The 25,522-nt window shown below is 42.3% G+C and overlaps 1 protein-coding gene across 7 annotated transcripts in view; it reads right to left on the bottom strand.

The window, feature by feature from the left end:
- Positions 1-22,747, bottom strand: part of LOC129854356 (liprin-beta-2-like) — a 35,185-nt gene extending 12,438 nt beyond the window's left edge. The window contains exons 1-10 of one of the 7 annotated variants that reach the window (XM_055921299.1): positions 22,604-22,747; positions 20,934-21,166; positions 16,615-16,701; positions 12,439-12,552; positions 8,490-8,621; positions 6,656-6,943; positions 6,206-6,298; positions 2,575-2,683; positions 2,320-2,352; positions 1,675-1,736 (exon numbers count right to left, since the gene is read on the bottom strand). In XM_055921299.1, coding sequence (XP_055777274.1) covers positions 1,675-1,736; positions 2,320-2,352; positions 2,575-2,683; positions 6,206-6,298; positions 6,656-6,943; positions 8,490-8,621; positions 12,439-12,552; positions 16,615-16,701; positions 20,934-21,166; positions 22,604-22,667 — 1,215 coding nt within the window. In that variant the 5' untranslated portion in view covers positions 22,668-22,747. Of the gene's footprint in view, positions 1-1,674; positions 1,737-2,319; positions 2,353-2,574; positions 2,684-6,205; positions 6,299-6,655; positions 6,944-8,489; positions 8,622-8,712; positions 9,029-9,870; positions 10,142-12,438; positions 12,553-16,614; positions 16,702-20,933; positions 21,167-22,603 lie in introns of those variants that run through there. The other 6 variants (XM_055921301.1, XM_055921300.1, XM_055921302.1 and 3 more) reach the window with 6 other exon arrangements.
- Between the last annotated feature and the right edge of the window lie 2,775 nt (positions 22,748-25,522).

The following is a 25,522-nucleotide window of genomic DNA, read 5'->3' on the forward strand; positions in this document are numbered from 1 at the left end:
CCTGTATTCCCTGTTCACCCACGACTGTGGCCAAACACGACTCCAACACCATCATTAAGTTTGCTGATGACAACAGTGGTAGGCCTGATCACCAACAAGATGGCCTATAGGGAGCTGGTCAGAGAACTGGCAGTGTGGTGCCAGGACATCAACTGCTCCCTCAATGTGAGCAAGACTAAGGAGCTGATTGTGGACTACAGGAAAGGGCATGCTGAACAGGCCTCCATTAATATCAACAGGGCTGTAATGGAGCGGGTTGACAGTTAAGTTCCTTGGTGTCCACATTACCAACAAACTGTCATGGTCCAAACATACCAAGACAGTCGTGAAGAGGGCACGACAAACCTATTCCTCTTCAGGAGACTGAAAAGATTTGGCATGGGTCCCCAGATCCTAAACAGGTTCTACAGCTGCACCAGAGAGCATCCCGACTGGTTGCATCACTGCCTGGTATAGCAACTGCTCGGTAAGGCGCTATAGATGGTAATACGAACGGCCCAGTACATGGGGCCCAGCTTCCTGCCATCCAGGACCTATATAAAATAGGCGGTCTCCGAGGAAAGCCCATAAAATTGTCAGAGACTCCAGTCTCCTAAGTTAAAGACTGTTTTCTCTGCTATCGTACGGCAAGCGGTACCGGAGCGCCAAGTCTAGGACCAAAAGGCTCCTCAACAGCTTCTACCCCCAAGCCATTAGACTGCTTTACAATTCATAAAAATCGCCACCGGACAATTAACATTGAACCCCCCCCCCCCCCCCCCTTGTACACTGATGCTACTCGCTGTTTGTTACCTATGCATAGTCACTTCGCCTCCACCTACATGTACAGATTACCTCAACTAGCCTGTACCTGAATCGGTACCCCCGCTATATAGCCTCATTATTGTTATTGTGTTACTTTTTATTTTAGCCTACTTGGTAAATATTTTCTTCTGCTTGATCTGCACTGTTGGTTCAGGACTTGTAAGTAAGCATTCCACTGTAAAGTCCTCACTTGTTTTCGGCGCATGTGGCAAATAAAGTTTGATTTGATCCATTTTAATCCCACTTTAAACACAAAATGTGAAATAATCCAAGTGGGCTGAATACTTTAGCAAGGCACTGTAAATGGTTTTCTCCATACACTTTTAACATAAGAGTTGAGAAGTGTGACATGGGAACAGCTGGAAATCAGAGTAGTGGTAACAGAGTGCGTGTGTGTGTTTTGAAGTGGTGCCAGTACCCTGGTCTAGTTTCTCTTAATGGACCAAACTCCAAAATTAGGTTGGGCATATTCAGGACTCATTAATTGTGGCTTTGCCTAAAATGGATGGCTGTGGAGAGAGCGAGCGAGCATGAGGCACATTTGTTTCAAGAGCCAAGATTCCACCCGTGCATGCAACTGTAAGAGTACAAAAGCCCTACTGTGCCATTAATGCCTGTGGGTGGTGCTACTGATGAGCGGATACATACACCATCGGCTTTCCAACAGCCCCTGCCATCCAAACAGTAATGATGGTTGTGCTGTGTATGCCAACACCGCTTAACGTAGACAATGGTACTCAACTATATTCAAAGCAATGGGATCACACTGTTCAATGTTATATTTCGTGATGTATGCCAAATTACATCTCACTACTGGACCAAGAGAGAAAAACATACATTTATCGTAACTTTTGACAGCCGCCTACTCACCTTTTCATCATTGGCAACCAGCAGTGTCTCCATCCCCGTCTTTAACCTTTGGAGCTCCTGGTCTGTAGAAAGGAGTCATACTGCAGTTGCCAGCATGTATGCAGTACCATAATATGACAATGTATTTGCAATCTTTCATTTAGGCATATGTAAAATAGATGGCGCAGAACCTTTCTCAGATGGAAAAGGTCTCATCTAGCCAGGGAAAGTCAACAGTATGAGCTAGAGGTCCATACAATAAAGTAGAAATGAAGCAGAGAAAGTTGACAGGCAGCCATGTGCAATGGAAAAGACATCTTCTGAAAATGAAACTTACTCAACTACAGTATACCACTAGTAGCAAGAGCACAATGCCATATCAAGGTTATGGTACTGGACGCCAGTTGGCTGACATTAACAGATCAAGAGTTCCTTCCCAGTGGAAATTCTGTATTCTGATCAGTGATTCAATATACTCAGTTGAAGAAATGTGAGCTCATTAAAATGTTGCCAGACAGAGGAAGCCAAGGTCCATTCCTGGGTTTGATTTTCTTGGAGCCCCACAACAGGGTATGCAAGACAGTGTGAAAGGAGTGCATTTAGAGAAGGGATAAGATGGTGAGGTTGAAAGAAATGTGTTAAAGTTGTTAAAGTGTTAAGGCTTACGCTTGTTGTTGAGCCTTCTCCTGTACATATCCTCTAACAGTGGAAATTATGCAATGTGGAGAGAGAGAACCATTGTTAGACACCACTCACATGCAGGCACACCTTTTGCTACCACTGTTGCAGCATGTTATTGATCCATGACTGACAAAAACCTGTTGACTAGTCACCAAGAAAGGACTCATTGCTCCTTCATTACAGAATAAACCCTGTATTAAAGTTACGCAGTTTGGAAGAAGCGTTTGTTTGGGTGCTTACCTCTCTCTGATGTCTCAGTGGACAGTGGTCTGGCCAGGAGCTGTGTGTGCAGGCTGTCTATCTCAGCATTCTTACTGAGCAGGAGCTGCTGGAGGTCTGATAGCTCTGCCTGTGTGATTGAGGGGGGGGGGGGGGGAGAAATCAGGAGCATGCATAAGCTAACACACACTTATGCTCTCAGAAAGACAACATACTAGCCTAGTGCTAGCTGCGCCACCAGAGTCTCTGGTTTCGCGCCCAGGCTCTGTCGCAGCCGGCCGCGACCGGGAGGTCCGTGGGGCGACGCACAATTGGCCTAGCGTCGTCCGGGTTAGGGAGGGTTTGGCCGGTAGGGATATCCTTGTCTCATCGCGCTCCAGCGACTCCTGTGGCGGGCCGGGCGTAGTGCGCACTAACCAAGGGGGCCAGGTGCACGGTGTTTCCTCCGACACATTGGTGCGGCTGGCTTCCGGGTTGGAGGCGCGCTGTGTTAACCTGTTGGGGATGGGGGCGCTGTTTAGACTATTTATGCTAATTTGGCTAATTTTTTAAACGGCTTCCCACAAAATCCTTGATCGTACAATATGCATATTATTATTATTATTGGATAGAAAACAGTCTATAGTTTCTATAGGAGTTGAAATTTTGTCTCTAAGTGGAACAGAGCCCATTCTACAGCAATTTCCCTGACATGGAGTCAGATTTGAGAAATGTTGGCCACTCTTCTGAAGTCAGTTAAAAGGGCACTGTCGTTGCTATGACTATACGGACACTTCTTACGTCTTCCCCTGGATGCCTTTACGTGATGACGATTCCAACGGGGTCGATTGCGCGTTCACAGGCCCTACAAATGAAAAAACCCTGAAGCTAGTCATTCTTTGGGAGCTGCGTCATGAGCCTAGAGGACACCGGCGCGCACCTGTTCCAAGCGTTAGTTTAGCCTGTTGGGGATGGGGGCGCTGTTTAGACTATTTATGCTAATGTGGCTAATTTTTTAAACGGCTTCCCACAAAATCCTTGATCGTACAATATGCATATTATTATTATTATTGGATAGAAAACAGTCTATAGTTTCTATAGGAGTTGAAATTTTGTCTCTAAGTGGAACAGAGCCCATTCTACAGCAATTTCCCTGACATGGAGTCAGACTTGAGAAATGTTGGCCACTTTTCTGAAGTCAGTTAAAAGGGCACTGTCGTTGCTATGACTATACGGACACTTCTTACGTCTTCCCCTGGATGCCTTTACGTGATGACGATTCCAACGGGCTCGATTGCGCGTTCACAGGCCCTACAAATGAAAAAACTCTGAAGCTAGTCATTCTTTGGGAGCTGCGTAACGCGCGTGGAAGACACCGACCCTCTCCTGTTCCAAGCGTTAGTTTAGCCTGTTATATTTCTCCGGTCATCTTTTCACTCGTTATAGGAGTTACAAACATCATAAAGTAGTTAATTTAAAGCGTTTTATAGCAATTTATATCCGTTTAGTGCGATTTTGGGACATTTATTTTTGACACGATGTGAAAAGTTGGGCACGCTTTTCAGTTCATCCCGAACGTAGTTGACATTTCCACATGGCAAGAGGACAGCTTTCCACCAAAAGACGATTTCTCCCAAGAAAGGATCCTTTGCCCAAGATACTGATGGAAGAACAGCTCAAGGTAGGACATTTTTATTATGATAAATCGTGTTTGTCGAAACATTTTAGTGGCTTAGGACGCCATGTTTTTTGACGTAGCTTCGCTTGGCGCAAACTGTATTGAAAAGTAAGGATAAATTAAAAAATGTAATAACGCAATTGTATTAAGAATTAAATTGTCTATCAATCCCTGTCCACCCTATATTTTTTAGTCACGTTTATGAGTATTTATGTATAAGAGTAGATCACTGTCTAAGTGGCGCAAGGACAAATTCTGACCAGCTGAGTTACATTTCACATTGTCTAACCATGATTTTGGTGGCTAAATATAAACATTTTCGATCAAACTGTATATGCATGTTGTAATGTGATGTTACAGGAGTGTCATCGGAAGAATTCTGAGAAGGTTAGTGAAAAAATTAATATCTTTTGGCGATGTTGACTTTTATCGCTCACTTTGGCTAGAATCAATGCTGGGCTGCTAATTGCTATGTGCTAAGCTAATATAACGATTTATTGTGTTTTCGCTGTAAGACACTTAGAAAATCTGAAATATTGTCTGTATTCACAGGATCTGTGTCTTTCGATTCGTGTATGCTGTGTATTTTTACGAAATGTTTGATGATTAGTAGTTAGGTAAACACGTTGCTCATTGTAATTATTCTAGTCCATTTGTGATGGTGGGTGCAATTGTAAACTATGCCATCTACCTGAAATATGCACTTTTTTCTAACAAAACCTATCCCATAAATATGTTATCAGACTGTCATCTAATGAGTTTTTTTGTTGGTTAGGGGCTATAAATATCTTAGTTTAGCCGAATTGGTGATGGCTACTGGTGTTGGTGGACAAATAAAAGATGGTGGATTATGCTAATGTGTTTTTAGGTAATAGATGTACATCTTTACATATTGTGTCTTCCCTGTAAAACATTTTAAAAATCGGAAATGTTGACTGGATTCACAAGATCTGTGTCTTTCATTAGCTGTATTGGACTTTATGTGTGAAAGTTAAATATTTAAAAAAAATATTTTTTTTGAATTTCGCGGCACTGGTTTTTCAGTGGGGGGGGGGGGGGTGTGCCGCTAGCGCCACGCTGATCCTAGACAGGTTAAGAAGCAGTGCGGCTTGGTTAGGTTGTGCTTCGGAGGATGCATGGCTTTCGACCTTCGTCTCTCCCGAGCCCGTACGGGAGTTGTAGCGATGAGACAAGATAGTAATTACTAGCGATTGGATACAACGAAAATTGGGGGGGAAAAAAATGGGATACATTTTTTTTAAAGACAACATACTGACAGTTTAAGTCAACACATTCATAACATAATCCTCATACAACTGTTGGAGACTAAGTCAAATCAATGTTTATTGGTGGCGTAAACTGTTTAGCAGATGTTATAGCAGGTACAGCAAAATGCTTATAAATACACACTCAAGCTGATATTTACATGATTTGTCTGGTTCATCTTTCCAGAGCAGGCTATATGTTTATATAGGGCAGACTGAAGTTCATAGTAACGCAACCACAACCAACATGACCATATATAGCCTGATAAGTCAAAAATGTGTTAGACTAGCAGTGATTAAAGTTAAAATGCATATGAACAAATAGGAGATTCATGTCTGTCCCGAGTGAAAGTAAAAAGTACCTCAATGAAGAAGTTGAGGAAAAGGTGAAATTGAGGGGTGGAGAGTGCAGGGAAGTGAAAGAGTGAGCCAGGTAGAGAGCCTGCGAGGTATGGCAATGGGGTGTGTTAACCAAGGCATTGTTAACCGCCAAGAGAAACCACCAAGGGACTGTGCTACCATTTAAATCTAGTTCTACAAAGAAAATGGTCAGCAGATTTGTAAAGAAAATAAGCTTTTGTGAATGACTTTTGTGTCTGTATGACTCATCTAACTGGGCAGAAAAGCAGATTGGACAGAGTTTAGGAAAACTGCAGTTAGCTGAGGAATCTGGGCACTACTAATACAGTCTAGACATAACAGGAGGTAGGCTAACATATGTTTATTATACCTTTGTTGCTTTGAGTCTCCTCTCATACTGGGACTTCTGGTCTTCAAGATGGTCTACTTTCTCCTTGAGAAGTCTGAGCTCTTGAAGTATGACCTGGGGACATTGATAAGAGGATATACAACTTGTCATTGTCACAAATGTACATCAACAGATAATGGATTGTTTTAAGTCTGGAGACTGTCAATTAGTCCATGAGTTCTATCTGCTAACTATACTCACAATGAAATGCCTCTTAAAAATGAGGCAGTACTGTGCATGGATCAACCCCCTTATCTACACACTAAATGGGATTGCATTGGGTCTCATGAACTATGCATGTGCAAGTTTGGTGGTGAGGGGTTCCTTAGTGCAAGCACAGATCTAAGTGTCAGAGCCTTGGGATCATACCATACACAGTGATGGACAACTACATGCTTAGGATCAAAGGTCATGCAGACATTCTCTGCCTACACTCTCTCTTCCACAGCAGCACTGCTCCTCAGAAGTACTGGAGCTATTCTCCACGCCTGAAAATGGGATCACGTCAGGAGGCTCCTCCAGCCCACTGTCGTGTACCTCCTCTGGGCTACCATCACAGGCGAGCCCCTGGTCTGGGTTTTGGGCATCCGTGGACCCAGTGTCGCAGGCCTTCTGTAGGCTGCTGTCAGCCTGGCCTGTTTTCTCCCGGATCCTGCAATTGATCTCCTGCTGAAACCTACACATCTGCTCCTGCAGCTCACTAATCAAGTTCACAACACTCTGACACACAAAGGGAAGAGAGAAATAAGGAAAATTAAAATAAACACACAGAATGAGGGGAAGAATGAAAAAAGGGAAGGACTGCGTGTGGAGTTCCTCAACTGTATACTACTAACCATTTTTTTACACCCATTTAGTTAATAAATTAACAAATGGAATGTTTAAAGCCATGCACTGTTTTGGGTTTATATGTCTGAGTGCACCACAATGAGAAACACAGCTCTGTGAGGTCTAAACACACTCTGGGCCTGTGAAGTAGTTGTCGGGGTAAATATGCTTATGCCCTACTGGAGTGAGAACAAGAGGTACCTAATCTCACACACATGTATGCTACTGCCACATGAAAGAAACAGTCTAGTCGATTAGAGCAAGGCATGTTCTCATACTTAGAGCGTAAACAACCATAGAGCTATGCCTGGACTGTGGAAGTATCACATGGTGTCCAGTATAGAGGATATGACAGATATATGGAGAGCTGTCCACAGCTATATATAACCATGAGCTTAGTGACTGCTCCAGAGCAGGGAGGCCTCCAAAGTGAGAGTGTCAATGTGTGTGCGTATTCACATGTATGCTTGAATGGTCACACATGGCACATCAGTGGATTGTTCAAAGCAGAAGTTTCATTCTCTCCAGAAAGCTGTCATAGGGAAGGCAGTGTGTGTACATGACCAGAGCAGAAAGACTATTGCACCACATGTCCTTAAATTACTAAACCTACTGAATATCCTCTACATTACAAACCACAGGTATGGATAATTTCCTGTCTAAAGTGTTATGCTACTCGGTCTTGAAAGGGGTGGGGTTTCCTCATTTAACACCTTCCTCTGCAGCTCACACAATAGGCCAGTCATGTTTTCAACAACATCAGGACTTTAGACTGAAACGTAAAACCTGTCGCCGAGTTAAAGTCTACTCACCCTCAGGTTTACCCAGTCATCAATCATGCCAGCACGGCTTCACATAGTATGGATGTGCTCTGGGGCACAGAGGCTCATTGACAAGCCATGTTTTGCAATAGTTCTGAGGAAAATGTTGGACCTTACCTTCATGTGGTGATGGGTGTAGGTAACCCAACATACCATATGGGCTTAAGCAAACATACATTTCAGGTTGAACTAAAAACAGAGCTAGGACTCCTTGGAGAGAAGTTTCATTCCTAGGTAGTCCAGGAAGAGGGTAGAATACATTTTACTCTGTCTTTAAAAGTATGTTTGTCATAAAGTCAGCTGCTGAATACATGGTTGGGTCTCCCAAAACATGAACAGGACTTCTACATGCACCCCTGTCATTTCCTGGTAAAGCTCACTTCACTAAACAGATATGTCACAAGGGACGTGAAACAAACCCCCTTAGAAAGAGTCCTGACAGAATTCAACTTCCCTATACTTGTTTAAGCGCAACAGTCTAAAAACAAATAAAAACATGTCAGTTGTTGTAATCACAGACATTCTAATCTGTCTCGGGGACTCAACTCTGACCGCCTCAGTCATACCTAAGCTTAGTATTACTCATCACCCCTCCTTATGTGTGTGTGTGTCCTTACCTCTGCTTTGTGCTGCCTCTCAACTCCATGAATCTGTTTCTCCTCCATGTCCACTAGCTTCAGTTTCAGGTAGGACACCTCTCCCATCAGATCCAACTTCTGACTCTCCAGTGACGTCCTGCTAAGAAGCTCCTGCCACCAAGGGAGACACACGTGTTAATACACCAATCATGCAAACGGTTAGAGACCACACACACACTCACTCACTCACTCACTCACTGACCGTTAGAGACAGTAGTAAAGACACCAAGCCCAAACAGAACTTCTATTCTGGACACTAAAGAAGCTATCGTCTGCTCAGTTCTCTCAAAGTAAACCCTCTGCTGTCAGACGCAGTCCACACAGCTAAATATACACAGCTTCTGTGCACTATTTTTACTGCCCCTCTCAAAGGCAAACACACAAGCACAAAGCATGTAGAGGAGAGCGTAAAAGAGCCCACAGAACCGTGCACAGATCCCATACAACAACAAATAGAAGTACTGTAGAGGCTCAGCACATGCCTTCCTATTTGAATGAGGATTGCTATCAATCAAACATGCTGATTAGGACCTTGCTTGATACACTAATTATCCCTCTTTATCAGAAAACCTGTCCCCTTTGAAAGTACCCATTTCTCTCAACAGCTAATTATGTTGATTTCAGGCAGGTGCAAATTCTCAGAGGCTGCCCAAATCTGATATTTTTTTCACTCTCTTGTTTTTTGACCAGAGCAGCTCTGAAAAAGCGCTGATGTGAAAAGATCTGATTGGTCAAAAGACCAATTAGTGAAAACATATCTGAATTGGGCTGCCTGTGTAAACACAGCCTTAGAAAGGTCCAAAGAAAATATCTGAAGCACTGAGGCAGTCCAACCATGGGCATTTAAAAATGTAGCTTTTTTGAAGCGAAAAGGGTTGGGTTTCTGAGAGGTTTCTGGGAGAGTGCACATGGAAAATATTAGAGCTGTGTCACTAGTAAGAGATTTGCGGCTCAGGTCCAAAGCCTCATAATGACCAAAGCTCATGGAAACAAACCCGGCCCTTCAGAACAACCCTGCTGTACAGAGTTAACCAGGGGTGTATTCATTACGAAAACTGTTTACTGTTTAAGAACCAAATGGAAACAAACAGAGCAAAACAAAAGATTCAATTGGACAAATTCAGGTAGGTCCCTCCCGTTTCATTCCTTTTGCTTCTGTTTAATAAACCTTTTGCAACGTAATTGAAGTTTGCAATGGCTACCAAATGAAATGCATTGAAGGCATTTGAAGACAGTCTAACACAGTCTGCATAGTATACAGAATGTATTTGGGGGAACTTTGGAGCAGTTGAAAGCCTCTCCTTGGAAGGATGATATACTGTAGCAAAAACAACTTACTATTATGCTAAGTTTGTCCTACCTCAGTTTCCAGTTTGTATGGACTGACAATAGTCCTTTTCATGCATGAAGGCTGAAGATGTTGCTGTCATGAAGTTATCTTAGCTCAGTTGTAAAGAGGATCCTTGATTCTGACTGAGTTTCCATGTCTGCTCTGAGTTTGAACTCCACTGCACCTCACAGGAGTGGAAGACATGGACACCACCTATACTGATGACAGAGCACTCCCTTCGACTCCCTCCACCCCTGCTCTCTCTCACTGCTTAATCTCTCAGTGTATTTACTTTCTCGTTGTCCCTTTACACCTTCTCTTCCATTTCTCTCTCATTCTCTGTCCCTTCACTCCCTCTTTCCAACCCTCCCTCCCAGCCTGCGGCGATGTGTCCAACCTCATCTGGGTGGTTAGGGGTGTGACCGACTACGCTCTCTGTCCTGTGCACACCTGCCCAGACAGACCAGCCCTAGAGCAGAGCACCATGACCAAACCTTCCAGAGCAGACGGACGCTCCACTCCAAGAATCAGTCCTGGATGGGAACAGACCACACTAAATATTTGGGTTGCCGCAGAGATCTAGAGCCCGGCTCACTGGAATCCCGGGGAGGATTTTCCTCCTGGGATACTGGACTCTCTAGGAGGCAGTCTACCATGAGACTCAGCATGTCTAGACAGTCTGTGTGACAGAGTGTGTCTAAATCTAAATGTCCTCTACTCACACATGAATTATTTTAAAGTATTCTTGTCATACATAAAGCAAATGTCATGATGTCAGTCTAAGGGAGAAGGCATAATATTTGTGCTGCTGTGATGCAGACTTCAGAACCCAGTTTGAATAGAAACAGGAACTGTTTTTTTTTTTTTTTTTGTCACTTTTTGGGGGTGGATCAGCTTAATATTGCGGAAAGAATGTTGCTTCCAATGTAATTGTCTGCATAATTTCCAATCCCCCATATTTTTTGGGGTAAATATATATATCCATTCACGTATGCATACATATACACATATATACATACACATACCTACATAGACATACATACTTTTTTTAAAGAGTATACCTTTATTATTATTTCCCGCAAACCCTACCACCGATCCCCAATTGGAGTAAACTGATAAACATTTCTGTTTTTACCTTCAATTTATACATCTTATACACATTTTACAGACACAGTCTACTTTATAATAGTTCTCTCTTGTTTGTTCTTAGTCCTTCCTCTATTTCTGTTGTCCATCCAGTTTGATTTCCACTTGTAACTGTGCTATTTCACAATAGCTCCGCACCTATACACATTTCACAGATCCCGTATGCCCTACATTGTTTATCTTGTTATTAGTCCCACCCTTCAGCTCCACTCAACCTTTCCCATCTATCTTCCAACATCATCCATTTCGGATTTTTATTTGCCATATATTTTTCAACTGTGCTGTGATGCTTCACAAAAGATTTGAATCTTCCTATTCTCATAGCTTCCACGGATTGTAAATTAAAAATAAACATTTTTGCTAAAATAATTATTATATTATTGATTGATTGACTATGGCTTTTCAAATCCCCCAGTATTGCTATCTGTAGCGTTAGTTCTACGCAAATGTTGCAATTCTTCAACCATTCCTGGAGCTGTGTCCAAAAACGAGCTACATGCGGACAATACCAAAATAAATAGTCTCACAGCAGAATGTACAGAGCTGGGAAGATTGTATCCCCCATATATATAACATTCTATTAGTTGCAAGAATTTTGTACAATAATTTAAATTGAAAAATTCGAAGTTTTGAATCCGGCGTTGTTTTGCGTATCAATTCATAAACCATGTGCCATGGAATGGGTACATCGAAAATCTCTTCCCAACTATTTTGCAATTTATATGGCACAGCTGTAAGTTTTTTGGTCCTTAAATGTAATTGGTATATGTTTTTATTTATCACACTTTTCTTTAACCATTTATGTTCTTTAATATAAGGCCGACATACAAGTTCCTTACTTTTATCCCCTTCCACCTGCCTCTTCCATTTTTGTGGTAATGCCGCAATTAATTGGTTGTAATTTTGGGTAGAGCAGACATTTCCATATGTCTGTGTTAGCTGCATGTGTGACATTACTCCACCAGTCCTATTTATGATATCATTCACAAAAATTATACCTTTTTTAAAAATTTCTTCGATAAATACAGTTTTTTTATCAATTACTATATTTGAATTTAACCACAAGATTTGTTGTACTATTTGTTCCGTCCTTTCAGGTGGATTAAACTGAAATTGCAACCAACTTTCTAAGGCTTGTATAAAAAAAAAAGATATTTTGGAAATTATTTCCTTTTCAAGCAACCGAAAGTGAGCAGGTGTAATCTGAATAAAGGGAAAAAGGCCCTTCTTGAACATAGGATGAGACATTCGTACCAATCTACTAGAGAACCAGTTTGGATTTAAGTAGAAACAGGAACTGTTTGGAAGTGAATAGGAACTGTATGGCAGTGAACCTGATAACCATACAAAACGAGGAAGTTGATATCATACCGAAGTCTAAACAGACTGTGAATAAGGTTGAGGTTCAAAGGTTTGTATGAATGGAAGAGGACCAGTGTGTGAGGTCCTTACCTGCTGCAGCATCTCTTCTGTAGAGTTTAGCTTGTGTTGGTGTTCCTCCAGAGATCTTTCCAGATCACTGATCTTTACACCCTGAGCTTCCACCTGGTCCGTCAGAACGCTCACCTGTGTGTGTGGAATGAAGGAGAAACTCAGTCACACTAGTATGCAGCAATACAACATTTCTGACACCCTCCTTTCAATGTTGTCAACCCCCTTGACCTCTGTTCATGCTTCATTCCCACACTCGCTTTCTCCCTCCCTCCCTCCCTCCCTTTGCTCCTTCCTTCCCCCCCCTCCCTTCTTCCCTCTTTCCTGGCTCCACCCTCCACCTGGGAAGTTATCTAACCCCAACATCCACATGCACTTTCTCAAAGTCATTAAAATCACCTCTCTCTGCCTGCCACCCATTTCACAACAAATCAGCTCCTTAATTGATATACCCTTCACAATGTCAGATAACAAATATTTCCAAAGCTGAATGAAGGACTCTTTGTCCTTCATGAGTTTTTCTCAGATCAACTCATCAGGCCGGCTCTGCACTACTCATGATATAGATACAGCTGTTGAGAAAACAAAAAGAGCCAACCTACCGAAAGAGCCAATCAGCTACAACAGGCAGGGCTCAACCAGCCCATCAGATGGAGTTTAGTGGAGGAATGTGTTAGTGTGTACATGAGACCTATACACAACAACAAGACATCACATCTGCCAACAAACAGAGGTGTGTTGTAGCCAGCAAGTCTGGACCTGACTGCAGAAAAACCCTTACTCAGCAGCCCTGAGAACTAGTGTACACACACACACACACACACACACACACACACACACACACACACACACACACACACACACACACACACACACACACACACACACACACACACATAAACTTAAGAAGCACTGTCCTTGTTCCTAACCCTTGTTGACACCTGTTCAACAAAACAACACAACAACACTGGATTAACCCCCGCCCAATTCAATTCAAGCGGCTTTATTGGCATGGGAAACATATGTTAACATTGCCAAAGCAAGTGGAGTAGATAAGGTACAAAAGTGAAATAAACAATAAAAATAAACAGTAAACATTACACTCACATAAGTTCCAAAAGAATAAAGACATTACAAATATCATATTATGTATGTATATAGTGTTGTAACAATGTACAAATGGTTAAAGTACAAAAAGGAAAACAAATAAGCATAAATATGGGTTGTATTTAAAATGGTGTTTGTTCTTCACTGGTTAACCTTTTCTTGTGGCAACAGGTCAGAAATCCTGCTGCTGTGATGCACACTGTGGTATTTCACCCAGTAGATGTGGGAGTTTATCAAAATCAGGTTTGTTTTTAAATTCTTTGTGGGTCTGTGTAATCTGAGGGAAATATGTGTCTCTAATAGGGTCATACGTTGGGCAGGAGGTTAGGAAGTGCAGCTCAGTTTCCACCTTATTTTGTGGGTAGTGTGCACATAGCCTGTCTTCTCTTGAGAGCCAGGTCTGCCTAGGGTGGCCTTTCTCAATAGCCAAGGCTATGCTCACTGAGTCTGTACATAGTCAAAGCTTTCCTTAAATGTGGGTCAGTCACAGTGGTCAGGTATTCTGTCACTGTGTTCTCTCTGTTTAGGGCCAAATAGCATTCTAGTTTGCTCAGTTTCTTTCCAATGTGTCAGGTAATTTTCTTTTTGTTTTCCATTGATTTGGTTGGGTCTAATTGTGTTGCTGTCCTGGGGCTCTGTGGGGTCTGTTTGTGTTTGTGAACAGAGCCCCAGGACCAGCATGCTTAGGGGACTCTTCTCCAGGTTCATCTCTCTGTAGGTGATGGCTTTGTTATGGAAGGTTTGGGAATCACTTCCTTTTAGGTGGTTGTAAAATTTAACGTCTCTTTTCTGGATTTTGATAATTAGCAGGTATCGGCCTAATTCTGCTCTGCATGCATTATTTGGTGTTCTACGTTGAACACTGAGGATATTTTTGGATAATTCTGGATGCAGAATTCATCTCTCTCTAAATCTCTCTCTCTACATCTCTCTCTCTCTCTACATCTCTCTCTCTACATCTCTCTCTCTCTCTACATCTCTCTCTCTAAATCTCTCTCTCTACATCTCTCTCTCTCTCTACATCTCTCTCTCTACATCACTCTCTCTCTCTACCACTACACTTTGTATACCAGGGTTGACTGGCCTTCTCTAGTCACTGGTAGGCTCAGTTACTGGTATACTTTTATTTACAAAGCCATTTTAGGTTTACTACCTTTTTATTTGGGCATTTTTATTGTTCAGAAATGTGGTGGGTACTCTCTTTGTTCGCTGGACTTTATCCTGCTAACTGTTCCAAATGTCCAAACTGAATTTGGTAAAAGGGCTTTTATCTACTCTGTGCCATCGTCTTGGAACACCTTACAAAATACTTTTAAACTGGAAGAACTTGTCCCGATTGGTGTTTTTAAATGACTGATGAAGGATTTTTTAGGCTGATTCCCTGACCTGTCAATGGTTTTAATTTGCTGTTTTTGATTTTGCTATACTCTAGTGAATTCAATGGTTTTTACTAGATTACTTGTAGTTTTTCATGTTGTCTGTCATTTTTGTAATGACTTGGTGCTGCCTATCTTGACCAGGACGCTCTTGAAAAAGAGAGTTTAAATCTCATTGAGCCCTTCCTGGTTAAATAAAGGTTAAATAAAATAAATAAAATAAAATCTTTCTCTCTACATCTCTCTATCGATCTCTCTACATCTCCCTTTCTCTCTCTCTACATCTCTCTCTCAATTCAATTCAATTCAAGGAGCTTTATTGGCATGGGAAGTGTATGTTAACATTGTCAAAGCAGGTGAAGCATCTCTCTCTCTCTCTCTCTCTCTCTCTCTCTCTCTCTCTCTGTCTCTCTCTCTCAATTCAATGTGCTTTATTGGCATGACGTAACAATGTACATATTGCCAAAGCTTACTTTGGATATTTACAATATTAAGATAATAATAATCAATATTGTCAACCGTTGAACAATAACAATATAGAGGACATGTGCAGGTTGGTCTGTGCTCACTGAGCCTGTACTTTGTCACGGTTTTGATCAGTAACCAGGGTCAAATAGTTAGCCACACTGTACTGTCGATTTAGGGCCGGATAGCACTGCATTTTGCGTTGTGCTTGTGTTTCCCATTAATAAGCAATGTAGTTTTGATTTGACTGTGTTGTAATTTAGTTTATTCTGATTGATTGGATGTTCTGGTCCTGAAGCTTCAGTGTGTTAGTAGAACAGGTTGGTGAATTCAGCAACAGGACCAGCTGGATGAGGAGACTCTTTTCTTTGCTCAGCTCGCTCGCTCTCTCTCTCTCTCTCTCTCTCTCTCTCTCTCTCTCTGTCTCTCTCTGTCTCTCTCTGTCTCTGTCTCTGTCTCTGTCTCTGTCTCTGTCTCTCAGTCTCTATCTCTCTCTCTATGTCTCTCTCTCTCTCTCTCTCTCTCTCTGTCTCTCTCTCTCTCTATATCTCTCTACATCTCTCTACATCTCTCTCTCTCCTCTGCACCTCTCTCTCTACATCTCTCTACATCTCTCTATATCTCTCTACATCTCTCTCTCTCCTCTGCACCTCTCTCTCTACATCTCTCTTACATCTATCTCTCTACATCTCTCTACATCTCTCTCTCTCGCTCTACATATCTCGCTCTCTCCATCTCTCTACATATCGCCATCTCTCTCTCTCTCTCTCTCTACAGCTCTACATCTCTCTCTTTACATCTCTCTCTCTCTCTCTCCCTTTTTTTCTCTCTCTGTCTCTCTTTGTCTCTCTCTCTCTCTCTCTCTCTATTTGTCTCTCTTCCTCTCCCTCTTTCTCTCTCTCTCCCTCCCTCTGTAATGGCTGATACATGATAGAGCTACTACTGTTTATATTTTATTGAGGGCACCAGGGGGCCAATGCAGTGTAATGTATCCTCTTGTATATCAGGAGGCTCATATTCAACTCGGGGGATTCAACTTCAGCTAAATTTAAATAATAATTGCTATAGGTGAGGGGTATATAAACATTACTACAACTCCTTTATATGCCAATGTGCCGCGAAACACACATGCCTACAGACACAGATAGCTAAAAATACACAATTCTCTCCCATACAAACACACAAATGCATTATGGCAAATACAAAACATACACATGCATACATTGTTTATGACATAAGGTAATCTTACCTGGAGGACAAGGGACTCTTTGTCTCCCTCTAAGCGTGTCAGTCGTTCTTGGTTAGTCTCTCCGTTCACAAGGGACTGCTGGTTTACCTACAGAGGAGCGGTCAGTTACTGGTCAATTTGTGGTCAGTACAAGTACAACTGTGAAGTGAGAGGAGTTACCCACAGTGTCAGCTCTACCTTGAACCAGGGCTCCCTGAAATGAAAGCTCAGACTCTGGAGAGAACAACAAGAACACACACACACACACACAGCATTGGTATCACATTTCGTATAACCTATTGTGGCCGTGGGGTGAGAAGGTCGTGAGTGTGGAATTCTGTAAGAGGTTTATGCTTCTTAAGCTTACATCAAATGATGATGAATATTTTAGTATTCTAAGAATTTGATATTTGCTTCTCGACCAAGGTTGCAAGACCTCAGGCCTTCCTAAATAATGGCTTAGCCGTTCATGTATGAAACCAAATTAGAAGAAGTTGCTGAGAAATCCAGACTTTTTTAAACCACAACCATGGAAAGTTTGTGGCACAGCGACATTGAGGCTGAGCTAGCCAGCTCAAGTGGTTTTAGGTAATTGTGAAATACCATTAAACCTTTAATAGACTATGTAAGAACACTGCAGATCTAACTGTTGAAGATTCAGAATCCACAGCATGTGGCCAGAGTTTAACTTCCTTCAAGAGTCATAGGAAAAAGAAGACAAAGTATGCATATAGCCATATATCTTTTGAACAATAGAATATGCAAATCCATTATCTCTTCAGTTATTTTAAGTGCTGCAAATAACAAATATTTGCGGAACATAAACATCCTGTAAACAAGTCCAAATAAGCAAGTCAGTTTGGTAAAAGAGAGAGAAAAAGCCTTTGTATATTATCATCTATCAGGCCATTTTGTGTCCAAGTTAATCCGTGACAACGAGGTCCAGATGGGACAAGCCAGCAAAGAGCTAAAAATGTCTCCCTAATGACAACAAGATGGTGAAGGAGAATTCAGGAATGGGCTGATGATAACTACATCCAGTCTAGTCCTATCAGGTCTATTTCAGGTCCTTCCTGTACTGTACCTCCCAGAGGAAGGACAAAGTCTGAAGTGAAAACACATGTTGCCCATCCATTCATCTATTCTCCTCAGGTACTATGACCTCTTGACCTGTCTGGTGTTTACCTTTCACGCAACCCAGTATCTCCCGACACATGTTTCCTGCCCCTAATTGGTGATTGGTCACTGGGACCTTGATTGCTGATTGGCCGCAGGGACCGTGAAACAGGTTAAGCCTGGTGCACAAGCTCACCATACCAGATCTGGTTACCATTCAGTGACACGTTTAAATGTTTTCCTCCTATCCTAGATAACATCCATTTAGCCACAGACTCAGATTAGCCTACACATTCTTCCTTGAAATACAGTAAATGTTCCTCAACAGATTGATTGACAGATTAGCCATATAGCTAATTGAACTATACGGAAATAAAGTTTTCCTGTTATCGTACCATGTATGAAGGATATGTAGAAGCTCATCCAATCATAATCACCTGCAGAATTTTGGGTATAGTTCCCTTAAGGAACAGCACCTCAATCAGTCAATCTGCATTCTCTGTGAGAACTTCCCATGTCTGGAACACACTGCCATCAGACACACATAACTGCACCACCTATCCCACCTTCACAAAGAACAAAGACATGGCTAAAGGCCAATCAGACTTGTTAACATAATCCGCAGCTGTGTATTGCCGCTTTCCATGTTGTCTGTAGCGTGTGAGGTGTGGAAACACTTGCTTTTATGTATTTTGTTTTGTTGCTTTTTTTGCTATTGTCCTGCATGCTACGTGTTGCTTGTTCTATGTTGCTCTGCATGTGCTCACTGCTCATTGTTTTTCTGTATTGTAATTGTTTTAAGAACCTGCCCAGGGACTACTGTTGAAAATTAGTTGGCTGGCTAAAACCGACACTTTTACTGAATCATTGATTAATGTGCGCTGTCCCTGTAAAAATAAACTAAACTTAAATAGGTAAAATATTATATTATTCCTGTTCAGTAAAGAAACGCAGGGAGAGTTGGGTCACGTGTGGCTCAGTTGGTAGATGCCAGGGTTGGATTCCGACGGGTGACCAGTATGAACAAGAGAAAATAAATAAGGTATTTCTGCTACATTAAATCCATGCTTAATCATGTGGACAAGTATCCTGCCTCTATTGTATTGTGTTTTGGAGAACATGGGGGTCATGCTAGCAGTAACTGCATAAAGTTACTGTGAAACCAAGGTCAATTTAAAGCCATTTTCTCAGTTCCAGCTATGAGCAGTTACTGCCTTTTTGCTTTTTAGGACAGTGTGATGCACAACTTTCCAGCTTACGGTCAAAACAGGTGAGTCTGTACTATCAATGTTTCTAACTGTGTTACAATGAGCAACTCCACAACACAAGTCTTTCTCCATGTGCATCTCCAGTATGCAAGGAATTTCACTGTCTGTGTACAATAACAATAACCAGATTCCTCTTTGCAGAAGCAGTACAGATGTATAAGCAGGGAAAATGCATGAAAGCGAAACCTCAAAGTCTCTTACCTTTTTCAGCCAGGCAAAATGCTTATAAAAATCTATGTTATACTCCATTCTGTTGGCCCATTGTGGCTTTGACTATTTCCTCCCTCAAACTCTACACTGTAACTTATCCTGGCAAAGAGAGAGAGACAGAGACTGAGAGAGACAGACAGAGAGAGAGAGAGAGCAAAAAAGAAAGCGAGAGCACGATAGAAAAGAGATTGATTAATGGAGTAGAGCTCAGAAAGAAAGATACTTTATCACTGTTAATCTCCCTGAATCCTTCTATCTTCTTCCCCTCCTTCCCTCTCTCTTGCTGCAGAGAGACTGTAGTGGGGACCCTATGGTGTGCTGTGTCTGGTTCGGACCCTGGCTGTGCGGTTTGGAGCCCAGACAGAGGCAGGCTGAGAAGTGGCTAGTCTCACTCTCTTTCTTTTTCTCTCTCTCTCTCTCTCTCTCTCTCTCTCTCTCTCTCTCTCTCTCTCTCTCTCTCTCTCTCTCTCTCTCTCTCTCTCTCTCTCTCTCTCTCTCTCTCTCTCTCTCTCTCTCTCTCTCTCTCTCTCTCTCTCTCTCTCAAACACACTCACAAACACACTCTCTCTCTCTTGCTTTCCGTCTCTCTCTCTTTTCATCGCTCTCCTTCTCCGTCTCATACACAAACATTATCACTTTGTTTATTTTGTCTGTATTTCTCCCCCCCGTTTCTCTCTCTCTCTGAAGTACCCCTCGATGTAGCTACTTTTGGGATCTCTCTAAAGGGGCACCGTAGAGAGGGAGCATTCTGCTACACATGCTTGTCACAGATGTGGTACAAACCAGGAAAGGTAGGTAGACAGAGAGGAGGGGGAGGAGGAAGAGAAAGAGGAGATTAAATAGGCAGGAGGGGAGGGATGGAGGGTGGGTGAGGAGGATGAAAGGGAGAATAGGAAGGGGAGGGAGGGGGATAGAGTAGTTGAAGTGGAGTTAGGTGGGGAGAGTATCAGATGTTCCTTTCCTTACCCTGAATGTGCATAGTAAGTATGTGATATAGTTTATGTGCAAATAAAACCAACATCAAAATGCAAGCAGGAAGGAGTGGATAAGGAGAAGAAAGAGGAGGAAGGGATGGAGGAGGGGAACTAACTGCTCCCAGTCTGAGCAGCAGCTACCTCTGGATCTCATTACCAGTGGCAGATGAGAGACCCCTGCTCTGGCTCCTACTGCTGGGTGGAGAGGGGATGGGAGGGAGCATCCACCCCTGAATAAAGACCACCACAAAACAGACCTTATGCCTTCATGTACCCTATAAATACTGTACATGACCTATAGTTGTTCACCCAGCAATTCTGCTTGGCCTCTTACAGTGCCTTACATTATTTGCAGGTAGAGTTCTCAGAAATCATAGGCTCTCTGTGTGGGAAAGGGGGATACCTAGTCAGTTGTACAACTGAATGTATTTAACTTAAATGTGTCTTCGGCATTTAACCCAACCCCTCTGAATCAGAGAGGCGTGGGGGGCTGCCTTAATCGACATCCATGACAATAGCGCCCGGGAACAGTTGCTGGGGGTTATCTACCTTGCTCAAGCCTCCTTTCAGTTACTGGCCCAATGCTATTAATTGCTAGGCTACCTGCCGCCCTTCTGGCTGTTGGAAGTGAGCTTGATTCAATAGCTGCCGTTACTGCAGAACAGATTTGATCATTGTAGCCATGTATTGTACAATGGAACCCAGAAAAAAATACACCAAACTAGCCAGTTTAGTGTGTGAAGTGAGTTTAGGCTGTATTGAAGGTACTCACCCCTCCCTTCTCCAGCCATTCTAACAGGGCGTGTGCTGTGTCTATGGGGACCTGTCTCCTCATGGACTCCTGGTCCACCTGGCCCTCCAGGGCTACCCTGAGATCCTCTACCAGCTGCAGCACCCTGATGTCGGGGGTAATGGCTGAGGTCAGGGCAGGAATGAGGGCAGAGTCCGAACCCTGGGAGGGGTAACCCTGGGCCCCAAACTTCAAGAAGGCCTCGCAGAACCCTCCTGCCAGTTAAATGAAATAATTTAGGTTAGAGTTATAGTTAGGGTTAGGGCAAAGATCATAGTGGTGATACAGCCATCAGAGCCTTAACGCTAGCTATCCCAGAGTCTAGCAATCCATTTTGACTTGTTTTGATTTTCTGAAATCGCATTACTATAAACTGTTCGAAGTTGAATATATTGTATGTGACCGCTCCACAAGCAGGCTGTCAGAATTGCTGAGTGAAAGTAGTATGTGCTGATGAATGTCTCATGTCAGTTTGAATTTCCAAAGCGAGTCACTGAATACATCAACATACTGTGTGAAATAATTGAAAACATCCAACTGCTACCTAGCCAGACCACTGGAGGGCACACTCCCACTACAATGCTAGCTTCTATAGTGCCTGAAGGCTGTCAGCTTTGAAAGTGTTCTCTATAGAGAAATTGTAAGGACATTGTATGTTGTATTGACCGCCTCTGAGTAAAGGCAGTGGGTCAAAGTGCTGTGCTCTGATGGTCTTTTAAATATTGTACCAGTCTGCACATATATAGATATTCATGTTCTCATGTCACCTTAGATGCATGCCTATTATGGGAATTGCTAGAATTTTCATTATTAGCATTATGCTAGCCTGTCTGACTATCTCTATCTGAGTATCTCTATGGATGATGTCATTGTTTTCTCAGTCTTAGAGCAGTGTGCTGTGGGTCATTAGCACTATGTATCTCTATTATTAGGAACCCCAACAGAGTCATCAATATACTGCTGTGGTTGTGACAAACAGTGGTGATTGAAATGTATCACCCCTGTAAGAAAACAGGGAGAGCTGAACAACATGGAGAGAGAGCTAGTTATAGAGCAAGGTGGACAACTACAGACAAACCTTACTGTTATATTTGTCTTGCTAGCACCGATCTTACTGACAGCTGCCTTATTGAGGAACGTTTTTACATTCTATGACATGTGATTTTATGGACCTAGTTGAATGCACTGACTGTAAGTTGCTCTGGATAAGAGTGTCTGCTAAATTACCAAAATGTAAACGTAATAAAATTGATAGTATGAATGGAATAGATCAGGTGGGGGAAGAAGAGAGGCAGTTTAAAAAACTAGCAGAAAGGTTGATATACAGTAGCCTACTGACAAGGACCATCTAATCAAAACCTGCGAGTTTCCCCCAGTAAATCTGCTCTAGATGGAAACAAAATCAATCCCAGTATCTCAAACTTCAAGATCACAAGAGGAACTTTCCTTTCCTCATTTTATGTAAAATCTAAAGTAAACAATTTTTTAGATTATGCTTAGAAAGAACTGAACACAATGTAACATTCCTACTCTAAGTTAATCTATTTAAATCTCAATGAAACCTTCAAGACATTATCAAATACCAGTCTAAAGAGAGCAGTAATTGCAAGCCGGGTTGTCTTTGAGGAGGTCTTAATAAAATGGAAACTTACCAGCGATAATGTTATCCATTTGCTCCAAGGCTGCGTCCAGCATGTGGCTGGCATCTGACGTCATGGCAACGGGCTACTTCATACACTGTTACTCACTGGATCACCTTGCACTAGTAGAAATTGAAGTAGAGAGAGGGGGAGGGGGATGCGGGGAGTGAGAGTAGAGCCGGTGAGAGGAGTGTTTGAGAGAGACAGAGAGGGGCAGAAGGAGCAGATTGGAGGGGAGTAAGAGATGGGACAGTTTTCAATCATGAACTAAAATGTAAAACCAGTCAAAGAGATTCTAATCAGCATTCAGATGACTGGAGCTTTAGGGAATACTCGTTACCTCTTAGATCAAAATTACAGCAAAACAACAACAGCTGCCCCAGCCCTTTTTCCCATGTAGATATCCTCCATGGATGTGGCTTTTGGCTTTAAATGTTCCTCTCATTTTGTGGACGGAGTTCTTGCCATTGTCAGCTGTCCTATCCACTTGGGATGGAATATCAACCGTGGCATTGTTTGTGTTTTTGTGGGCCTCCCGAAAAACTGCATCGCAGTTCTAGCTGTGCCACTAGAGATTCTGGGTTCGAGTCCAGGCTCTGCCGCAGCCGGCCGCGACCGGGAGACCCATGGGGCGGCACACAATTGGCCCAACGTTGTCCAGGCTAGGGGAGGGTTTGGCCGGCAGGGATGTCCTTGTTCGATTGCGCACTAGTGACTCCTGTGGTGGGCCGGGTGCACATTCACACTGCACACTGTCCTATCACTGCCTGATATAGCAACTGTACCGTCCACAACCGCAGGGCTCTCAAGAGGGTGGTGCAGTCAGCCCAACGCATCCCTGGAGGTACAATGCCTGCCCTTCAGGACATCTACAGCACCCAGTGTCACAGAAAGGCCTAGAAGATCATCAAGGACCTCGCCACAGAATGGAGAGTCATCCTCTCTGTCACTACAACCTGTTTTGGACTATTTGCTGTATAATTACACGCACACGCGTACACACACAAACCTACTCACAGGAAAATGTATATACAACTTTAAACCTAATGCACATTGCCACATTGCCTCTGTTCACAGATGTAATCGTGTCATCTTATTTGGTCTATAAACAGATAAAATAAAGTTTTATGTGTCACATGCTCCGAATACAACAGGTATAGACCTTACCGTGGAATGCTGACTTACAAGCCCTTAAACAACAATGAGGTTTAAGAAATAGAGTTAAGAAAATATTTACTAAATAAACTAAAGTCAAAAATAAATTAAAAAGTAACACAATAAAATAACAATAATGAGGCTATATACAGGGGGAATCGATACTGAGTCAATGTGCTGGGGTACAGGTTAGTCGAGGTAATTTGTACATGTAGGTAAGGGTAACATGACTATGCATAGATATTAAAGAGAGTAGCAGCAGTGTGTGGGGGGGGGGGGTCAATGCAAATAACTGGGTGGCCATTTGATTGTTGTTTAGCAGTCTTACGGTTTGGGGATAGAAACTGTTTTCCTCTACTACAGTAGAGGATCTATCTGCGTACCCTCTCTAGCACCAGGATCAGCGCACTCTCAAATGTTGTTTTTGCCATCATTGTAAGCCTGCCACACACACACACTATACGATACATTTATTAAACATAAGAATGAGTGTAAGTTTTTGTCACAACCCAGCTCGTGGGAAGTGCCAAAGAGCTCTTATAGGACCAGGTCACAAATAATAATACAATAATAATCAACAATTTTGGTCTTTATTTAGCCATTTTACAAATACAACTTTATTTGTTATTTGAAAATTGTGAATAACTCACCACAGGTTAATGAGAAGGGTGTTTTTGAAAGGATTCACATAACTTGGCAATGTTGGGTTGTATTGTAGTCTTAGTCTTAAATAATTTTACAGACACAGTCTGTTCCTGTATTTACTTTTCATGCTAGTGAGGGCCGAGAATCCACTCTCACATAGGTACATGGTTGCAAAGGGCATCAGTGTCTTAATAACTTCTTATGGCTGCAGGGGCAGTATTGAGTAGCTTGGATGAAAAGGTGCCCAGAGTAAACTGCCTGCTCCTCAGTCCCAGTTGCTAATATATGCATATTATTATTAGTATTGGATAGAAAACACTCTGAAGTTTCTAAAACTGTTTGAATGATGTCTGTGAGTATAACATAACTCATATGGCAGGAAAAAACCTGAGAATAAAATCCAACCAGGAAGTGGGAAATCTGAGGTTTGTAGGTTTTCAACTCGTCGGCTATCGAATACACAGTGGAATGTGGGTCAGTTTGCACTTCCTACGGCTTCCACTAGATGTCAACTGTCTTTAGAACCTTGTCTGATGCTTCTACTGAGAAGTGGGGCCGAAGGAGAGAGGAATAAGTAAGGTCTGCCATGACCTGACCATGCACGTTTACATGAGGGAGCTCTGTTCCATCGCACTTCTGAAGACAATGGAATTCTCCGGTTGGAACATTATTGAAGATTTATGTTAAAAACATCCTAAAGATTGATTCAATACATCGTTTGACATGTTTCTACTGACTATTACAGAACTTTTTGACATTTTGTCTGCTTTTAGTGAACGCGGTTCGTGACTTTGGATTTGTTTACCAAACGCGCCAACAAAAGTAGCTATTTGGACATAAATGATGGACATTACCGAACAAAACGAACATTTCTTGTGGAAGTGGGAGTCCTGGGAGTGCATTCCGACGAAGATCAGCAAAGGTAAGTGAAGATTTATAATGCTATTTATGACTTTTGTTGACTCCACAATTTGGCGGGTAACTGTAAACTCCTTTTGTGGCTGAACGCTGTTCTCAGATTATTGAATATTGTGCTTTTGCCGTAAAGCTTTTTTGAAATCTGACACAGCGGTTGCATTAAGAACAAGTTTATCTTTAATTCTATGTAAAATATGTATCTTTCATCAAAGT

The sequence above is a fragment of the Salvelinus fontinalis genome, chromosome 4, assembly GCF_029448725.1.
Source record: "Salvelinus fontinalis isolate EN_2023a chromosome 4, ASM2944872v1, whole genome shotgun sequence".
In the NCBI taxonomy this organism is placed as follows: Eukaryota; Metazoa; Chordata; class Actinopteri; order Salmoniformes; family Salmonidae; genus Salvelinus; species Salvelinus fontinalis.